Source organism: Nelumbo lutea, chromosome 1 (assembly GCF_056320005.1).
Source record: "Nelumbo lutea isolate HS-2025 chromosome 1, American lotus-T2T, whole genome shotgun sequence".
Classification (NCBI taxonomy): domain Eukaryota; kingdom Viridiplantae; phylum Streptophyta; class Magnoliopsida; order Proteales; family Nelumbonaceae; genus Nelumbo; species Nelumbo lutea.
Window position 1 is genome coordinate 139,789,876 of NC_142684.1, and position 19,135 is coordinate 139,809,010.

Consider the following 19,135-nt stretch of genomic DNA (forward strand, 5'->3'; position numbering starts at 1 on the left):
TGGATGCGTACGGAACCCCTAGCCGATTGAGGCCCACCTTAAATCTAACTTTATGAAAGTCGGTGGAAGCCATTTTGGTTTGACCTAAATTAGAATTAGGGCGTAATTTTTGTTCCGTCCAGCAAATATGAGTGTGTGTGATAGGGAGATCCATATGATGGACTCTCTAAAAGCCTTCCGTCATTAGCATAATGATGGGTCCATCAGTAATGAGCAAACGCAACATAAAATTGGGCTATCCATTTGCTGTTGGATCTGTTAGAGTGTTTCATTAGATGATTGGGGCGTCATAAATCGATGTGGGAGGGGCTTCACCAGAAAATGGGAACTCTCTCACGGTACCTTGGCGTAACCTGAATATGATGGGCGTGCACTCACTGGACATAAATGTTTACTTGAAAATGGCTCTGAACCTTGTCTGACAGAGGCCAAAGGGAAACTCATTTGATGAGTGCATATGATCCGTCACAGAAAGGTGGTGGGGTTATGCAGCTGAAACAGTTGGATTCACGCACCCTATGTGATTTCGCACATTTCCAGAGACATTCCGTCGTTTCCGTCACTGAGAAAGGAGGGAAAATCTCAGAGATGAATAAATGGGAATGGAACATAGTTTAAAGTCATATCTATGTAGGTAACATGAATCAAATTAAGGTTGTGGATTAACGTCTTTGCTGTTTAATCAGAAAATGGCAAATGGTCAATTTGCAAAGCTCTAGATGATAACAAGTTTAAGGGCCCAAATTATGCCGATTAGTACAAAAATCTTATGTTGGTCCTAATTTCTGAAAAGTTATATAAGGTGGTGAAAAATCCTGCCCCGGAACGTCCGAGTGATAGGGCTTCTGAGGCCCGTAGGAAGGACTACCAAGATTGGGAGGGTGTCGCATCGGATTCTCAAATGCTTAACAATGCTCTGAGGAGAGAGCATAAATTAGAGGTCCCTCAAGGTAGTAATAAAACTCTTACATGAGACATTTTTATTTAATTGGTAAGTATGTACATATTTTATGACTTTTTATATTTTAAATAGATAAACATTATCTTGTAGACGCAGGATTTTCATTAAAGATGGGGTTCATTACACCATATCAAAACACACGGTACCATATAAAGGAATGGGGTGCACATCAACCTGAAAACCCAAAAGAACTGTTCAACCTTCGACACTCATCACTTAGAAATGTTGTTGGACGGATCTTTGGGGTATTGAATAAACGCTTTCCATTCTTGGTATCTCAGCAACATTACCCTTTTAAGTTACAGGTGAAGTCTGTGTATGCATGCTGCATCTTACACAACCATGTCATAGGTGTGGATCCGTATGATTTCATCATGCGTCAATATGATCGATAAGCAGTTGATATTGAGGATGATGCAGGAATTGATGATTTAAATGATGATAGAGTAGACAATACAAAAATCTCCCAACTATTTCAATGAGCTAGTAGAAATGAATAATCAAGGGAAGTAATTCGTTTCAAAGAAGAAATAGCTACCAAAATGTGGGCTGATTTTGTCTTGTATCGATCTAGGGCTCGACATTAATTTCTTCATGTTGTTTAACTATTTCTTTCTAATATAATTTTTGTTGTATAAAACATTGTATTAATTTGTGTTATGGATATATATTGTTGATTTGCATTGTTCATTTGATTGGCATGAAACATAAATGGACTCTTCTAGCTCTCAGCCTAAAAATAAGATTAGAAAAGCAAATATGAATTGGACACAAGACATGGATAATTTACTCATTGACACACTTGCTGAGCAGGTCAACCTTAGGAACAAGGTTGACAAAAGTTTCAAATCATCGGCTTATACTGCAGCGGCACGTGCTATTAGCATTAAGTTTTCAGTTGAATGTACTCAAGGACACATACGAAATAGACTGCAAACAATCAAGCGGAATTTTGCAATTTTAAAAAACCTTTTGAATCAAAGTGGCTTTGCGTGGAATGATACAACCAAGGCAATAGATGCAACACCTGATGTTTGTGCTACATATATCGAGGTAAAATAGATTAACAACACTTATACTTTAAACACTTGGCTTACAAATTATATGAAAGATGATTTATCAGTATGGAAGTTGACTTATTATGGAACTCCCATGGTAAATGAGCAGTCACATTCAGAGGCAAAGTAGTTTAGACGAAAAAAGCATTCCAAACTATGACCAATTGGCATTGGTATGTGGAAATGATTAAGTGACTGCAAATGGTGCCTTTAAAGTCAATGAGCTAAATAAGCAAGATGCAATTTTTGTGCCACTAGTGCAACACTGAATGTTGAGTATATGTTTAATGACATTGATGATGTTGAGAAAATAAATTTTTCTCTTTTCATCCCATCTTAGTTCAATTTTCTAGCAATCAAACAGACCCTAATAGAAATCGCCCGTCAAATAGGATCGAAGTTCGTACACCCTGCGCTTCGGTCTCCGCAAGCGGGCAAAGTTCTAACTGAGCTCGCGCCTGAGCTGCCACTAAGAATTAAGAAAGCTCTTTTTAACTTGCCAAGTATTCTTATCCCTTGTCTTCCTTCGTTTTCGGTTCATACAGTGTTTTTTCTCTGTTCTATTTGATCTGCAAATGTAATTGAAGAAACGTTTAGTTCTACTATGGTGTTGCTTACCATGCATCCGCTGTCTGTCTGTCTGTCTGTATGGGTTTGGTTTTAAATTTCTTGTCTATAGCAGAACTAATGGGAGAAGAGGAACAGATGCAGCCTGCTTTAGAGAACGAGGCTACTGCTGAAACTACAGATGGTGGTGATGTATTTTCTTGGCCCGTGCTTCGGTTTGATATTCCGCCAAAGAGAGTTTGCCATTTATACCAACAGTTCAGGAAAGCTTCAAACCCTAACAATTTTCTGAAAGGCGTAAAATGGTAATTTATGTTGTTTTTTTTTCTCTATTACCTTTGGTTTGGATTTCTAGAATTGTTCTTTCTGCAGTGGCTGCTAAGTTTTGTTGTTGGAATCATGTTTTAGGTCTCCCGATGGTTCGTGTTTCCTGACGAGTTCCGAGGATAATACACTTCGTGTATTTAATTTGTAAGTATGTTGAACCTCTCAAAGAACGTTCAACTAAAAGCTTTAAGATGTTAAGTGAGGTCTTTTTATTCTCTAACACGCCCCCTGACGAAAGCCCATCGAGCTTGAAGCGTGGACAACGCGAAGATAATCTCTTGCTATTTTACTGTTCTTTTTTTTTTTTTTCCTGCTAAAATGAAGATGGTGCTGCTGGTGCAATGTTTTAGCTAACTAGGTGGTGTTACTTGTCACATTAATCTGAAAGCTATATCCCCTCTGACAATGTGAACGGAAGCCTAAAGGTAAGGAAAGGTAGGGAAACCTATATTTTCCTTCCTTTCCCATCTTTTCCCTACCAATGTTCTGAAAATCGTAATTGTATCGTAAATTGTCAAAAAACTACAAAAATACCTAAACCCCCAAAAAATTATGAAAATGAATGACTTTGTACTAATTTTTGGCTTATAGACATAAAATGGGAGAATGACCAATACCCCCAGTGTCAGAATTTGTAGGTTCAAAGTACATTTGGGGTAGGTGCTAGCTCAGAATTGATGCCAATTCACGGGTGGGTGTGGGTGCATAGGGTGTGGTTTTTGGATGTTTTGAATGTTTATAGCTGTGCAGTGGGAATCAGAAATCTGCATTGGGTGTATCCGTACTTCTCCGTAAAATAAATAGGTAGTAGTGGTAATATAGTAGTCGATTGGTAGTGAGTGACAATTACACCACTTTCATAAATACTAATTCAATAGATGCCATGGTATGATCAAGTTCAACTTCAATTTTAAGCAATAAAAAATTATATCCTTAATTGTATTGCTATTTGATATGATCATATAATTAATTATATAAATAAGAGCTTTACATGACATCACGTTCATGTCTTTCAAGTTTCAATAATTTAAGCCAAATCATCAATACAAGAATACAATAGTGAAATAATGCAAGAAAATAAATTAAATTCTGAAATCTAATAAATTTTTTTTGGTAATTAATACCATTGCATAATTGGACATAACTCATAAGCACATTCCATTGACATAAACAGCTAAACAACCAAAGAGATGCTATGTGGACAAGTATAATAAATTACAAATGTAGCCAAATCATAAGCCTAACCCCATCCACTAAACCAACATAAATAAAGACTTATAGATTGAAGCTAACAAAGAAATCCTCACTGATCAATAAGGAATATACAGTTCTTCAGTGTTCAGCAAAGATGCCCTATTCTATTGTTGCCTCCAACCACTTATAAACAAAAGGACACCTAGCAAGAAGAACAACTAACTTAAAAATTAAAATATGATACATAGATAAAATGAAAAGTCTTATGAAATAATGAAAACATAACAATGGTCAAAAATAAGATGAGAAAAATGGGGGTGAGCCCTTGTTTTGCATCAGAAAAAGAGAAAAGTATAAGAGGTTGAAGCTCCTGTGTTTGTATACAAAAGAAAAAGGAAAAAAATGAAGTAGAAAAAGAGGAAAATGCAATAGGGTGGAACCCCTGTTTTCATTGCAAAAAATTCATGCAAAAACAGAATAGAAGAAATGTTTTGCGTCAAAAGAAGGGTTGGACCTTATCCCTTTCATCTACAACTAAAAAAATAAAAGAAAAACCCTTACCTTGCATGCAAAAAACCCAGAAGAATGAAAGAAATGGGGCAGAGCCCCTGTTTTGCGTCAAAAGAAGAAGGTGGAACCCTTGTTTTGCGTCAAAAGAAGAAGAAGATAACAGAAATAAAAAAAAAACCCTTACCTTTCATGCAAACAAGGGGATGAGGGTTGGAGCTTCAATGGAGGGTTTCGTCTCTTCTAGTCTCCCGCCCAAGAATTTCTTTCAATAGTAAGAAGCCTCTTTAACAAAATGACAATGCTGCCCCTTGATGTAAATGTGTAGCTTTTAAAAAAGTGGAGGACTAAATGGTCTTTTTATCTTAAATTATATTTTGGTTCTAATCATTTAAATCAATTCTGAATCGCGATTTACGATTTGATACAACGATTTGAACATAAATCACACGATTAATTTAAAAAATGATTAGGACATACGATTTGAATTGTTTTGGGGCCGATTCGATATGAATCGTACGATTCAAATCGTGAATCGCACGATTTAAAAAACATTGTTCCCTACCTTTTCTTTAGCCAGGATTGTAGGAGGGTCAGATCAGCTAGGACTGCAGGAGATGTAGATTCAATGTAATTACAACTTTAGCTATTTGTTAACTATGCTTGTTGATGTTATTACTTTAAATGGTTATAGCAGTTACTACTCCAATAGTAGTCAAAGTCAGGTTAATTAGGAGTAGTTTGACTTTATTCTGTCATAAGCAATTCTCATGAGTATTTTAGATGTGATGTGAATTTGAGATTTTTTCCTCACATTGACCAGTCAGATAAAAAGACATTCTTCTTTATTTATAAAAAAGACATTATCCTTAAATTTGTTGACAAACCAAATAAGAACATCAATTTGCCCTGTTACCTTCTCTCTCTCTCTCTCTCTCTCGGGAATATCACTTTGGTGTTATTCCTTATTAGTTGCTACGTGTCTAGTCTAGCATAGTAGCACTTAATTTCTTATTCTGAATTTCTTTAGGTAGTTTTTATTTGGTGTAGTGGTGGTCTTTTATGTGCCAGATTTTTAGACAAATAGTTAGTGTGCAGAAGGATGTAGTAAGTTGTGTTAGTTTTCTAATTAAAGTCTATATGTAAGCGATACAATGGAAGGAGAAGGAAGAGTTAATTTAACAAAGGTCTATTATTGAGAGCTTTTAGGAGGTCCTCCAGCCTCAAAGTGGTTTCTTTAATCAACTCTCTCTTTTTATATTTTATTTTGTTTATTAAAAATATGTATTCATGACTAACCACATCCTTGAAAACACTAACCACTAATCCGAAAATTTGACATATAAGAATCCACAAGTCCATAAGTAAATCACTACCTAGATATTCAAAATAAGAAATTAACTACTAGACACATGTTATACAACCCTCTATTAAACTGTAATGTCCTCAAGATTGTCATTCTTTAGGATCCCAAATTTTGATGGCTTCACTCTACTGGTTGGAACAAAGGATTGAGCCTGTAGTTGTGAAGCCCTAGTGGTGGGTAATAGGAAAAAAGGGCCATGTAAAATATTCTGAGATTGTATATGATTCTAATAAGATCGTATACATCAATTATTGCTATGGTGCAAATTGGACTGGTTTGAAGCACTTCCACTGCATTGTGCCTGTGCCCTTGGGCTAGGCACCTTCAAAATTAAAAAAATGCCCAACCAAGGCCTGTCCATGTTGCATCCTTGATTGCAGCTTTCTTAACAACTAAAGGGAATAACACCTTTGACCACCCTGATTTCCTCAGTCTGGTCACTAGAAACATAGATTGCAATGTTGTCTGTTCTTCTCTGTTCATCATCATTATCATTGCTGTTGGCAAATACTATGTCTAGAATAACGTTCAAAATTTTCTCCAACCCATGATATTGTTCTTTATGCCATTTTTCTTGAAGTTCATATCTTTCAGCAGATGCTTGACCATTATTTTAATATCTTCTGATAGCCCAAGGTTATTAATTCAGATACAATTCTGTTTTGCGTGTTTTTTTAGTAAATGAAATAAATTAAAATAAATGGGAGGAAATGCATGAGAGAATCCAGTTCAAGGGTGGAGAACCTCCTAAAAGCTCTAAACAAGAGACCTTTCTCAAATTAACTTCTTCCTTATCCTCCCATTTGATCTTCCTTCTTCTCCCAATGGATCACTTTCAGTTGAATATATAGACTTAAATTAGGAAACTATCACAACTGACAATATCCTATTAACAAAACTATCTGCTCAACTAAAAATACCTATAATCCTACTACTACAATCTTTCAAAAAATCCTACGACACTAGAAAACTACCTAGAAAAATTGAAAATAAGAAATTAGCTGCTAGATACATAACATTTCTACCTTTCTATGTTCAGCCCATTCATTCCTGATGAGTCTCATCATAACCTAAGGTTTGTCCTAACTATATGCAGTTGGCTACATGAATCCTGTTTCACCATTCCATTCTGTTCGGTGCCATATCCATCATTAAATTATGGGCACTTAAATAATTTCTTATTACTTCCACCCAAGTCCTTCTTGGCCTGTCCCTAGCCCATCTAGCCCCTTTAACTTGTGATAAATCACTTTCTCTAACAGGTTCTGTAGATGGTATTCTACACTTCATTCTTAATAAGCCTGATGACTAAAAATTAGCAAGCATGCTTTTTCTTCATTTATGATTTTTGTTGTCAGGAACAAAGGAAGAAAAACCATATTATGGTAATATTTCTTGATTTATCACAAAACATATTATTTTTTGATAATTGCTTCATCATGTGATTGATTCCATGTAATTGGGTAATTGGGTCAATGCTTTTCTGAGTTTACCTGAGGTATAACTGCTTCAGCCTATTTGTTAAAGAAATGGTTTTAATTAGCATTGTTATAATATATTTGCAATATTTATTTTTATGAAACTTTTTGGATGAATCATATGATACTATTAGATAACTTGCTCTTACTGATAATTCTTTTTTTTTTTTTTTCTTAGACCAGATAATGTGGATGGCAGTCATGTAGATGCTTGTATTTCAAAGGCAGATGAAGGTATGCTTGTGCTTTTGTATTCGGACAACCATTCAACTACGCATCTGAAGTGAAGATTCTCATGTATGATAGAGAGAGGTGTGCTGACAGTGCCCAAAAAATCTTACGGACAAGATAACATTTCTAAGCAGTTATCCAGGGTCAAATTGGCAGTCAAAATTAACTAATAATTTTAAGGTAAGAAACAAAATAGGATGGATCAATAATATAGCTACTGATAAAAGAACCTTTCTTTGTTTATAACTAATCCGGAATTCAGCAAGGTTACATCTACACACCAAAAGGCGACATGTATAACAGTCATAATTACAATCTTTTGTTTCATTGTTGCAAATGGATCCACAAGTCTGTTTCTAGCTGTTTTTCTCTTTCATTAGTTGTGATGGAGATATCCGAAAAATCTTTAGGCTGCATGTTTTTTAAAGGAAATCTATATTTCCATGACTTGAGGATGATTCATAATCGAAGAACGGTGATTGTGTGGACAACTTGGGAGGACAGAAATGCAAGAGCTTTCAAGGAGAAGGAGAAAACCTTGGAGTCAGTCATTGGTTGGTGTACTGGATCAAGTTACTAGATCTTTTCTTACCCTTCTCAGCTGATGATATGATCAGGAAGTACGGGAGTGGTGGGTACAGCATACAAAGGAAAGAAGACTAAAAACACCATAACCATTGGGCACCACCAGAATAAGGACTTATCAAGTTAAGTTTTGTTGGGGGTAGCATGGGGAATCTGGGTCCCTTGGTGGTGGTGGAAGGGGCCTTTAGAGATGAGAAGAGCAACACAAAGGCTGTGTTCTTGGGGCTAATAAAGCAAGGAGGCTCATTAAAAGCAAAAATTATGGCTGTGATTCAAGGGGTACAAGAGGCCAAATAATGAAGATTAAGAAGCTTGATAGAGGGTGGCTCTAAAGTTGTGGTGGGATAGCTACTGAGAAAGGATGAAGCCTTGTAGGTCTATTAGGAATTGAAATTAAGAAGTTCAAATGGTTAACGGCAGGAATGCAGGTGCTGGTATAATGGATTCAAAGATCAGCCAATGCTTTTGCAAAACAAGGGGTGAATAGAGTTCATTTGTTTCGGCCTTAGTTGTAATGATAGTGTCTAGGCGAAGAGAGAGTTTGGTTCCTCTTCATTGATGTACATCACATTTGTAATGGTGTCTCTTTTCTTTCTTCCATTTTTTTTCATGAAGATGCCGATTTTCTATGTTTCAAATGAAGCTTATACATTTTTTAGATATTATAGGCAATTAATAGCAAAAGATGGTCGCTACCTGCTATGGAACCTAAGGAATTACCATAGGATTCATGGTTTTTATTTTTACCTAAGCAACAAGGCAACAATTAATAGTGAAATATGGGTTTTATTCAAAAAATAAAAAAAAATCACCTATCCTCACTTTGATGTCTTGAAAACTATGCCTCTAGGGTCCATTGCCTTACTTTGGCAATCAAGAAATACAAAGATAGCTTAACATGTTGAGCAATGAGTTCACATGGTCACAACACTTTTTTTGACCCTCCAATAAAACATGACATGCCATCAATGAAATGAAAAAAACATATCACCCAGTGAGCACCTGCTTGGGTGATTTGCTTTGATGCATTCACATGATCCAAACACTTGTGATTCTTTAATAAAACACAATTATGCTTTTAATCAAACGGAAAACCAAACTATCCAGTGAGTGCATCCTACTGTTGCTACCCCAAATGACACTAAAAACCCACTAACATATGAAAAAATAGAGATTGTCTCTAGGTTTATTACCTTACTATGGCAATTTAGAAATATAAAGGTAGCCTAACATGTTGAATGATTAGTTCAAATGACCATAGGTGAGGCACATTTTCGGATTTATGCCTCGCCTAGGCCCAAGTGCAGCCCCTTTGAACAAACATGTGCCTAGTGTGCTTTGCTCCTTAGCTTAGGTGCACGCTTTTGTTAAATCTTTCGCTTGCTTTGCTCACTCACCAAAGCTCCGAGAAGCCCCTATTTGCTAATGCTTTTCTTTAATTATTCCTAATAAAAGATATTTTCCAAAAGATAATTAAAATTATAAAATCATTTTTTGTAGGTATTAAGAATTTGAGTTACGGCTCTAATATGGATTTGTTTAGGTTTGCCTCAAGGGGCTTAGTACAAAGGCGACTTGTAAAATTAGGAATGAAATATGTTTAACATCATTTTATCTATTTGAAATAATGCAATTAGGAAAGAAATAAAGAAATTGAAAGTTTGTTGACATACTTGAATATGCTTTATATGCTATATTTGATTTTATTGTTTCCATTTTTGCTTTGTATATATTTTTATATGTTATGGTTATGCATTTTAATTTGAGATAATAAGCTTTTTAAAATATTTAGTTTAAACATTAAATTCTGCATTTTTAATTATATTTGTTGAAATATTTTCTTAATTTATTTTGAGTTTTTTTTTTAATTTTTTGCATTTTTTTGAATTTCTAAAACTTTTGCATCTTGCTTTGAAAAGGTGCATTTCTCACCTTTTGTCTTGTGCTTTTAAAAACACTGCAACCGTGATACTTTCATGCAACCCTCCAATAAAACACAAACATACTATTGATCAAATGAAAAAAAAAAAAATCAAATCACTTAGTGAGTGCATGACTGGTCACAACACTTTCTTGCAACCCTATAGTAAAACATAAAAGATGCTAACAATCAAATATCACCCAATGAGTGCATGCCTTTTTTTCTATCCTAAATGATACAAAACAACCTGCTAACATATGAAAAAATAGAAACTACCTCTAAGGCCTACTACCTTACTAAATTATAAAAAAGGGTCTACAGTCTATTACCTTACTATGACAATCGAAAACTGCCAAGATAGCCTAATCTGTGTTGTGATTTGTTTACATGGTCACAATACTTTCTTATGACTCACCAATAAAACACAACATGTTATCAATCAAAAGAAAAACCAAATCACCCATTGGGTGTATGCCTGGGTGATTTGACTTCAATGAGTTTATGTGGTCACACCACTTTCATGTGGCCCTCCAAATCTCCAATAAGTCACAAACATTCTAATAATCAAATTTTAAACCAAATCACAAAAACATTCTAATAATCAAATTTTAAACCAAATCACCTTGTGATTGCAAGCCTAGGTGATTTGGTTTCAATTAGTCCACATGGTCACAACATTTTTTTGCAACCCTTCAATAAAACATAAGCATTCTATCAATCAAGCAAGAGAAAAAATTGCCCAATGAGTGCACGCTTGTTGTTGCCACCCAGAGTGATACATGAACTACCTGCTACCATTCATATGATAAAATGGAGACTACTTCTAGGATCTACTACCTTACTAGGAATATCAAGAAATATGAAGGCAGCCTAACATGTAGAGTGATGAGTTCACATTAATCATAACGCTTTCTTGTGGCCTCTAAAAAACCCCAGACATACAAGTCAAAGGATAAAGCAAATCACCTAGTGAGCGCTTGGGTGATTTAGTTTTGATGAATTCATATAGTCCCAACAATTTCTTACGACCATTCAATAAAGCACAAGCTTGCTGCTATCAAGGGATTCTCTGTTTTTGGCTAATTTGTAACTGCAATCTTAAAAGAATTAGGTTTGGAATCACCTTTAAGGGGAGGTAACACCTCGTGCCTCCTCTTAGGGTGCTTCATGCTTGTACTATTTCTATCTCTATTTAATAAAATACCATTCATTCATAGAAAAAAAAAGCTTGCTGCTATCAATCAAATGAAAAACCAAACAACCTAGCGAAGGCATGTCTACTATTGCTACACCAAATGATACAAGAACTACCCACTATCATATAAAATAGAGACTACCTATAGGATATACTATCTAACCATGACAATCAAGCAATACCAGGGTAACTTGACACCTAAGTGATAAGGCTCTCATGGAGGGTCATGTTACTTAATTGCCGATATATTTTTTACAAGGTACTCTTGGATACTTTTATATTCTTAACTTTCTAATATTATAATAATAATGCAGACATTATTAAACTAAATTATTCAGTTTGAGTTGAAATACTAATTTATTTTTTATTAATTCTCTTATTTGTTAGTGTTCAATCAAGATGTATACCGTCTTAAACCCTTTTTTTAATAAGAAACATTAACTTTCGTTGATTATATTAAATAAAGAGTATAATTGTTAGTCTGTTACCACCCAAAAAATGGATGGAGAGCCCTAAAAAATAAGCAGTCTTACAAACAAGCCCAAAACAAAGCCTCCTTATTAATTCCTTGCTTATCTAAAGTCTCAACCATTTCATTTCTGATCTTCTAGTCCATCTAAACTACATCCCAAGCTCCCTTGCTAAGCACATAATTTCTCTTAGAGGTTGTTTGAAGGACCACATTCCCAATTTTCAAGTTTGCATCAAACCTATTACTAGCTTGGTGTATCCTTCCACTTCTAACTATTGCAATCCCCTTTGTCATGCCAGTCTAAGACCTTAATACCCTCGACAAGTGCTTCCTTGAAATTTTCGTGCCCTTGGAAGATTTTAGTATTTCTTTCTTTCCGAATCAACCACAAGACAACTACTCTTGTTGTTCTCCACATCACCCTACCTCTCTTTTATGGTTGTTGGAAGAAACTAGAGTCCAAAGGGTTCACCACACATAAGGGAGGATTCCACCTACAACCGAACAGAGAGGAGAACCATTCCCAAATATAAGGGACAAAAGGATAGGAGATTAATATATGAGTCACTATCTCACCACCAGTGTTTTAAAAGTGCAAGGTGTGGGGGTCAATTTGCGCTTGAGGCACAAGGTGCAAGAAGAGGCACACACCTTTTTAAGCAAGGTGCAAAAATAAAAAAAATGCTAAAAAATAAAAAAATGTCAAATAAATTAAAAAAATAAAAAAATAAAAAAACTATTAAACATAATATTAATAAAAATGTAAACTTAAAATTTAAAATAAATGTTTTAAAAAACCTATTATCTAAAATTAAAATACATAAACATAACATGTAAAGCATATCCAAATGAGAATTTAAAAATAAAATCAAACATATAAAACCCATAATATTTTTTTTTCTCAATTACAGTACTTCAGGTAATCAACTCTGTAATGGTCTCTTACACTTAATCTCTCGGCCCATAATGATCAAACACTGCTCGACAGGTAAGGACCTCTCCCCTAGCTACAAGGTGGTATCACACTCTCTACTCAAATGGACCCTAGAAATTAAAACCTTTTTGCAAATATTTTTCATAAAACATTCATATATATATATATATCATATAAATATATTTTGACCCTTGATGGATCAGAGAGAGTGTAAGCCCTATCGTTCACTTTGTCCGGCAAAGGAGCCGATCCTTTCATTATGATCACCCACTCAAATGAATTCTCAGACTACTCCAACATACCCAAGTTTTGACCCTTGATGGATCTCATTGATTGGCATATCAAAGACAACCCAATCCAACACCTAGTGTAGTACCATAAATAAGTCTAGGGGTTATGTGTAACTTTTCAGTTTTGCCCATATATCTCCAAGGTCCAGGGCATAACTGGAAAATGGTCTAGGTTTAGTGTTTCATCTAAACACACACTGCATGTGCTTCGGGTTTAACCCTAGCAGATAAAACAAGTTGCCCCAACTTATTTGGCAACACATCAATGTCAGCCTTGGCAGGATAAACTCCCCAAGTCTATCCAATGGCTGAGAACATTCTAAACTAACACAAGTCTCATAAGTGTCTAGTTTAAGGGGTAAATACACAGAAACATACCAATATTAACATGAAACAATAATGTACTTTTATTCATTTACAATAAATGCATCTGTACATTAATCTAATTGGAGCTAAGGACATACACTGTCTAACACTATTATCCAGACAAAACTGATCTAAGAAAACTGAATTTAAAAGAGAGATAACAACACATATGCAAAACACACTTCTAAGTCCCTTAACCCTTTCCTCAAGCCTAGATCCCAAGAACCAGGAGGAGATGACCTTGAATTTATTTAAAGAAAGGGAATACATAACTAGGAACCTATCCTTGACGAGAGTGTTCCCAATCCAAATATCCTCCCAAAATAGAATTTTGTTACCCAAGCAAACACCATACCTGATGAAAGATCAAAAGGGAGGTAGGACTCCAACAATGGCTTTCCAATGGGAGAAGTGAGAAGCCCTAGGGTTTAGACCAGCATCCCATCCATTTGTTGTCATTCCATGAATACTTACTACCACGTTGTGCCACAAACTGTCCTACTCCATGGAAAATCTCCATAAACACTTCCCTAACAAGGCTAAGTTTCTTAACCAGATATTACCAATGCCTAAACCCCCATGTTTCCTTTTCCTAGAAACTACTTCCCACATCACTAGATGGTCCATTTTTGAGCCTCCTTTTTCCCAAAGAATATCTCATAAGCTTTTCACTCTGATTTGGAACCTTGATAGGTAGTTTGAAGGTGGACAAGAAATATGCTGGTAGGTTGCCCAAAGTAGATTTGATTGATGTGATTCTACCACCTAGTGAGGTGTAATTTCTCTTCCACCCTTGAAGAGAACCCTCCACCTCAGGCGCAAATTGAACCCTGTGCCTTTTTTGTGCTTTGCGCTTTTAAAACACTGGTTCACGGGTCACCTTACACTTTAGTAGGTGACAGTTGTACTTCTGGTTTATTAGCTAATGAAAGTTACTGTTTCCTATAAAAAAAATCATAGTTTGGTGATAAGGCCTACTATTTCTGTGTGGATGGTGCAAACATGGTTGTTGCCTGGCTGAAATGAGGTATGATTTTGTAAAAAGTTTAGAAGAAAAAGAAGGGAGTAGTACGTAAAAATTTACAAACATAAAGAAAATGGAAAATGGAAGAGGAATTCATCATTTTTCCTTTTACTATTGCTTAATAGAATTCCTGAGTACAAGAACTTTTCACTGTGTTGTTTCTATGTTGAAGTAATTGCAACTGGCAACCTTCTTATTTTTTTCTTTTCACCAAGTACTTTATTCTTATCACTTGTCATAATGACATCTGTTTCTTCTGCTGCAGATTCATACTTTGCAAATGTTGTTGTTGGTGAAGGAGAGTCTGTGTATGACTATTGTTGGTATCCCTACATGTCTATTTCAGGTGCATCTGTAACTTTTCTTCAATGACCAGATGATATTGCCCCTTAGTTGCATGTTTCCTTGGATGTCTGATGCCAGTGAAGTGATCTACTGCAACTAAGGGTTTTATTTTTTTATTACTGTGATGATTGTTTAACTGATTTGAAACTTTTCTTGATATTTCAGATCCAACTACCTGTGTATTTGCAAGTAGCACCCGTGACCATCCTATTCATCTCTGGGATGCCACTTCTGGCCAGGTGCTGAATGACAACATGAAAGAAAAATGTTTGAAAAATGGACAGAAGATGCACAGTTTTTTTTCTAAATAGAATCACACAGGAGGGTTTGTTTACTTGCTAGGGCTGTCAAGAGGTCAAACTCAGATTGGAGTTTAGTCACCCGAATTTGATTTGGTCTGACTAATTTGATTCAGATAGGAGGATCATGTTCAAGAAAGTTGTAACTTTCACGAGACAAAATTACAAGTTACAAGCTTTTGATTGAGAATGCAGTATTTAAATCAACTCTGCTAATGAATATATGCTACTTGTGTATGTGTATGAACCATTCAAAGTTTCATTCTTTGGTACTTTTTCCATCCTATTCATATTCACCTCTGTGAAGGATTTCCCAATTTGCTCAAGTAGGGAGCTTTCCCTACATGATCTACTTATTTCTTCCTTCTCTAGGGATCATATTGGCTGATCCATGCCATCCAATGATTAAGATACCTTCTGGACTGGCCATGTGTTCAATCCTTGGTCCACATCAGCCCTGGAACCCATCTTTTGTTGGTACTTTTTCCAACTAATGTTAGCCATCCAATGTTTCATATTTTTTTTTCACATTAATCTTGATCAACAAGAGCTCCACATAATTTTGTCCTTTTAGGACCCAATATATTAGATCAGCTAGAAAATTTTATCTCGACAGATGTAAATCTGGTTTTTGAATTTTAATTTTAAAACATTGATGTGCCACAATGGATGAATAAATGCTCATTTCTTCCTCCTGCTACTTACACATAACATAAATGCTTGGTTGCTGAAATACTTGCCTTTAAGTGGCCAAACGTATGATTATGTTCAATAGCATAAAAGCCAAACAAAAGCTTCAACCGTAACCAGAGTTGGGTTCTTCAAACTCCCCTAACTTAAAACATTTCCACCTGATTTCTGATCCTTACATCATAAATAACTTAAGCAGCAAATTTACCATCCACACATTCTTTCTGCAACAGATTGAGTCTACCTTGCAACTTGGATTGAATCTGAGTTAAATCTGATCAGTTGGCAGTCCTACTGATCTCCTCCACAGTCCTCTTTCTGTGGCATTGGAAATGGTGGAACCTACCCTTTTACTTGCAAAACTGTGACATTGTTCCTTAAGATATGATTTTCATGTATCTTAATGTTGAAAATACATATTATACCTCATGATGGTTTCTTACTTTATTTCTTCTCTTTTTTCTTCTTTCATTTTTTTCCTTTTCAGTATACATGATCGCTAAATGGTTCCATTGACAATTACAGCTGCGTTGCACATACCGGGCTTATGATGCCATGGATGAGATCATTGCTGCCCTTTCAATTGCTTTCAACCCTACTGGAACTAAGTAAGTTCGTTTAGCTTAGGTGGTTTATATTTTTCTTCACATTGTTATTATATCTTTATTTCAACTTCATAATTCTCATTCTTTAAAATTAAAATAATTTCTTTTCTCTGAGAATTTTGGGCTGTCTCTCTTACGGTTCATTTTAGGTTTCTTCTTTTGTGGGCCATTATGTTTTCTATCCTTTGGAATTTTGCCCTCTTTTCTGATAAATTTTATTGTAAATGGAAAGTAAATTTGGAAACAAATTATTGAATTGAACCATATATAGTATATATGACTGAGGGAACTGGAGTGGTTCCCATTTTGTTTGCTATTGTTGTTACTTGCAGTATGTTGTGATGAGGGTATTATTTGAAATATTGTTTCTTTACATGACTATATTTCTATCGTTAGTTTCTTTTTCCTAGGTCAACCGCACACTTCTATGTACTGCTAAGTTCTAATAGCATCAGTATAATATGATGCTGATACTACATACCAGAAGTTGATATTGCCTAACTACTTGTGATTCTTATTTGACCTTTTCTTGAATTTATCCTAGGATGACTGTCTTGGAAGCATTTTGGTTAATGGGTTGGACTCTATTGACTATCAAGTGGATCTTCAAAGAAAAGGACCAACTGAACCTGGGGATAAATGCAGATCATTTGTTGTTTTACTCCTTTGTGGGTGTCTCTGCTTGTGCATGCACGGATTAGATGATTTTGCATTTGGTTCACTGTTTCGTCGTATCTTCCCTTTTCTTCTTTTATCTTCTCTTTGCTTCTGTATCTCTCTCTCTCTCCCCTCCTCCTCTCTCTTCCTTAATTAATAACGGGGAACAAAATTTAATGAATAAGATTCATCAGTTACTGATAAAAAATGAGGAAAATTTTCTAGGAAAAAAGGAGAAATAAAGATACCAAAACTAGATACCCTATAGACAACAGAGACAATCCAAGAAGATTACTTGTTACATGGAAGCAAACTGTTCTCTACAGACTACCTCCCTGCCAGGCTCTTCTTGGCAAGTGATTCTGTCATCAACTGTCCAATCTAGGCTTCTACTTGAATGAGGTAGGTATTTGAAGAAAAACAAAAACTAGTTTTCTTTTATATTCTGTCTATATGGATGGTTCAACGAAAAGGCAATTTTAAGACCATGGAAAGAAGTTCTAAACCTCCATCTTGGTGGAGTTAAGTCACCAATGCCAGAAGACGGAAAAAAGTAATAAATTTAGATGTTTCTGAGAATACCTCCAAGGCCGAAATGATCCTGGTTGCATGACAAACAGCCATGATAGGCAACACCCCAGCAAATGGTTATTTAAACTTATAACTGCTAAAGAAAATGAACATATTTTTTAGAATACAATTATCAATGACAAAATGTTATTTGTAGCTCATCACTGGTGAGTCTTTGTGGACATAATCTACCTAGAGACCCAAATAGTTGAGACCAACATTGGGTGTGTATATATGGTTTTACTAATAATATGAATGCAAATGATGATACACTTGGGATTGAAAATGAAGAGATAATGCAATGTGACCTTTTTCCAGTACCTTGTTTCTGTAATTCATAACAAGGGAGAGATTGAGGAAGATGTTGCCCATAGAATTAGAGTGGGATGGGAAAAATGGAGGGGTGCATCTGGTGTCTTATTTGATAGACAAATACCACTTAGATTGAAAGGAAACTAGTGGTGGACTGGGCTTGGGTGCTCCCACAATTTGCTTAAATCAGTAAATCAGATCTGGGGGAGAATTTTTAGAATGTTCTTGAATTTCATTTGCAATGTTTCTCAGTTTTCAGTTTGTAGTTATAAATCTGTTATGTAATGATTCTGCAGTTTCTAGTTGTATTTGATTATCTCTATGGGTGTGGGTAACTTACCCACAGATTTGTAACCTCAAGTTTGATATGTTGTTTTATAATATTTACCTTTACTGATAAAGAAAAATCTGTTATGTAAGTGAGGTGCCATCTTGTCACCTCTTGGTCTGTACATTTTCTTTCGATTAATGAAATTTCTTTTTACTCTTCAAAAAAGAAAAAAAAAAGGAAAATTTTATGAAACAGTTGTAAGGCCAGCTATGTTGTATGGAGTAGAATGTTGGGAAATCAAGAAACATGTTAAAAAAATGAGTGTGGAAGAAATGCACATACTGAGATGGATGAGTGAAAAAACTAGAAAGGATAGGGTTAGAAAAGTGAAATTATTTGAAAGAACCAAAGAGTAGCTCCAATTTGTGATAAAATGAGAGAAAGTAGACTAGATGGTTTGGTCAAGTTCATAGAAGACCACAACAGTGTTTTAAGTGCAAGTCACGAAAAAAAAGCACAAGGAGAGGCGCAAAGTTTTTTTTTTTCAATTGCATTACTTCAAGTAGCTAATGTAATGTAAAACATATTACATTCCTGATTCTACGAGCCACCTTTGTACCACGCCCCTCGAGGCAAGCCCAAACAAGTCCAAGTTAGGGCTTAAATTCTTAGTTCTCACAAAAAATAATGATTTTATAGTTGTAATTGCTTTTTAAGAAGACACTTTATTAGGATAAGTGAATGAACAACATTATCTAACGTGGACTTGTTTGGGCTTGCCTCGAGGGACGTGGCACGGGGTTCGGGGGCGGAGCCCCTGACCCGACCGCTATGTTAAAAAAAAGCAAAAAAGCGTCAAATTCAAAAGGCGCACTCTTAGGCGCACCAGGCGTGCGCCTTTTGAAAGGGC

The 19,135-nt window shown here is 35.5% G+C and overlaps 1 protein-coding gene across 3 annotated transcripts in view; it reads left to right on the plus strand.

Moving 5' to 3' along the window:
* The first annotated feature begins 2,240 nt into the window (after window positions 1-2,240).
* Window positions 2,241-19,135, plus strand: part of LOC148877926 (Transducin/WD40 repeat-like superfamily protein) — a 44,805-nt gene continuing 27,910 nt past the window's right edge. The window contains exons 1-7 of one of the 3 annotated variants that reach the window (XM_088946849.1): window positions 2,241-2,522; window positions 2,702-2,891; window positions 2,995-3,057; window positions 7,637-7,692; window positions 14,742-14,822; window positions 14,987-15,060; window positions 16,336-16,418. In XM_088946849.1, the coding sequence (XP_088802975.1) occupies window positions 2,707-2,891; window positions 2,995-3,057; window positions 7,637-7,692; window positions 14,742-14,822; window positions 14,987-15,060; window positions 16,336-16,418 (542 nt within the window). In that variant the 5' untranslated portion in view covers window positions 2,241-2,522; window positions 2,702-2,706. The other 2 variants (XM_088946856.1, XM_088946842.1) reach the window with 2 other exon arrangements.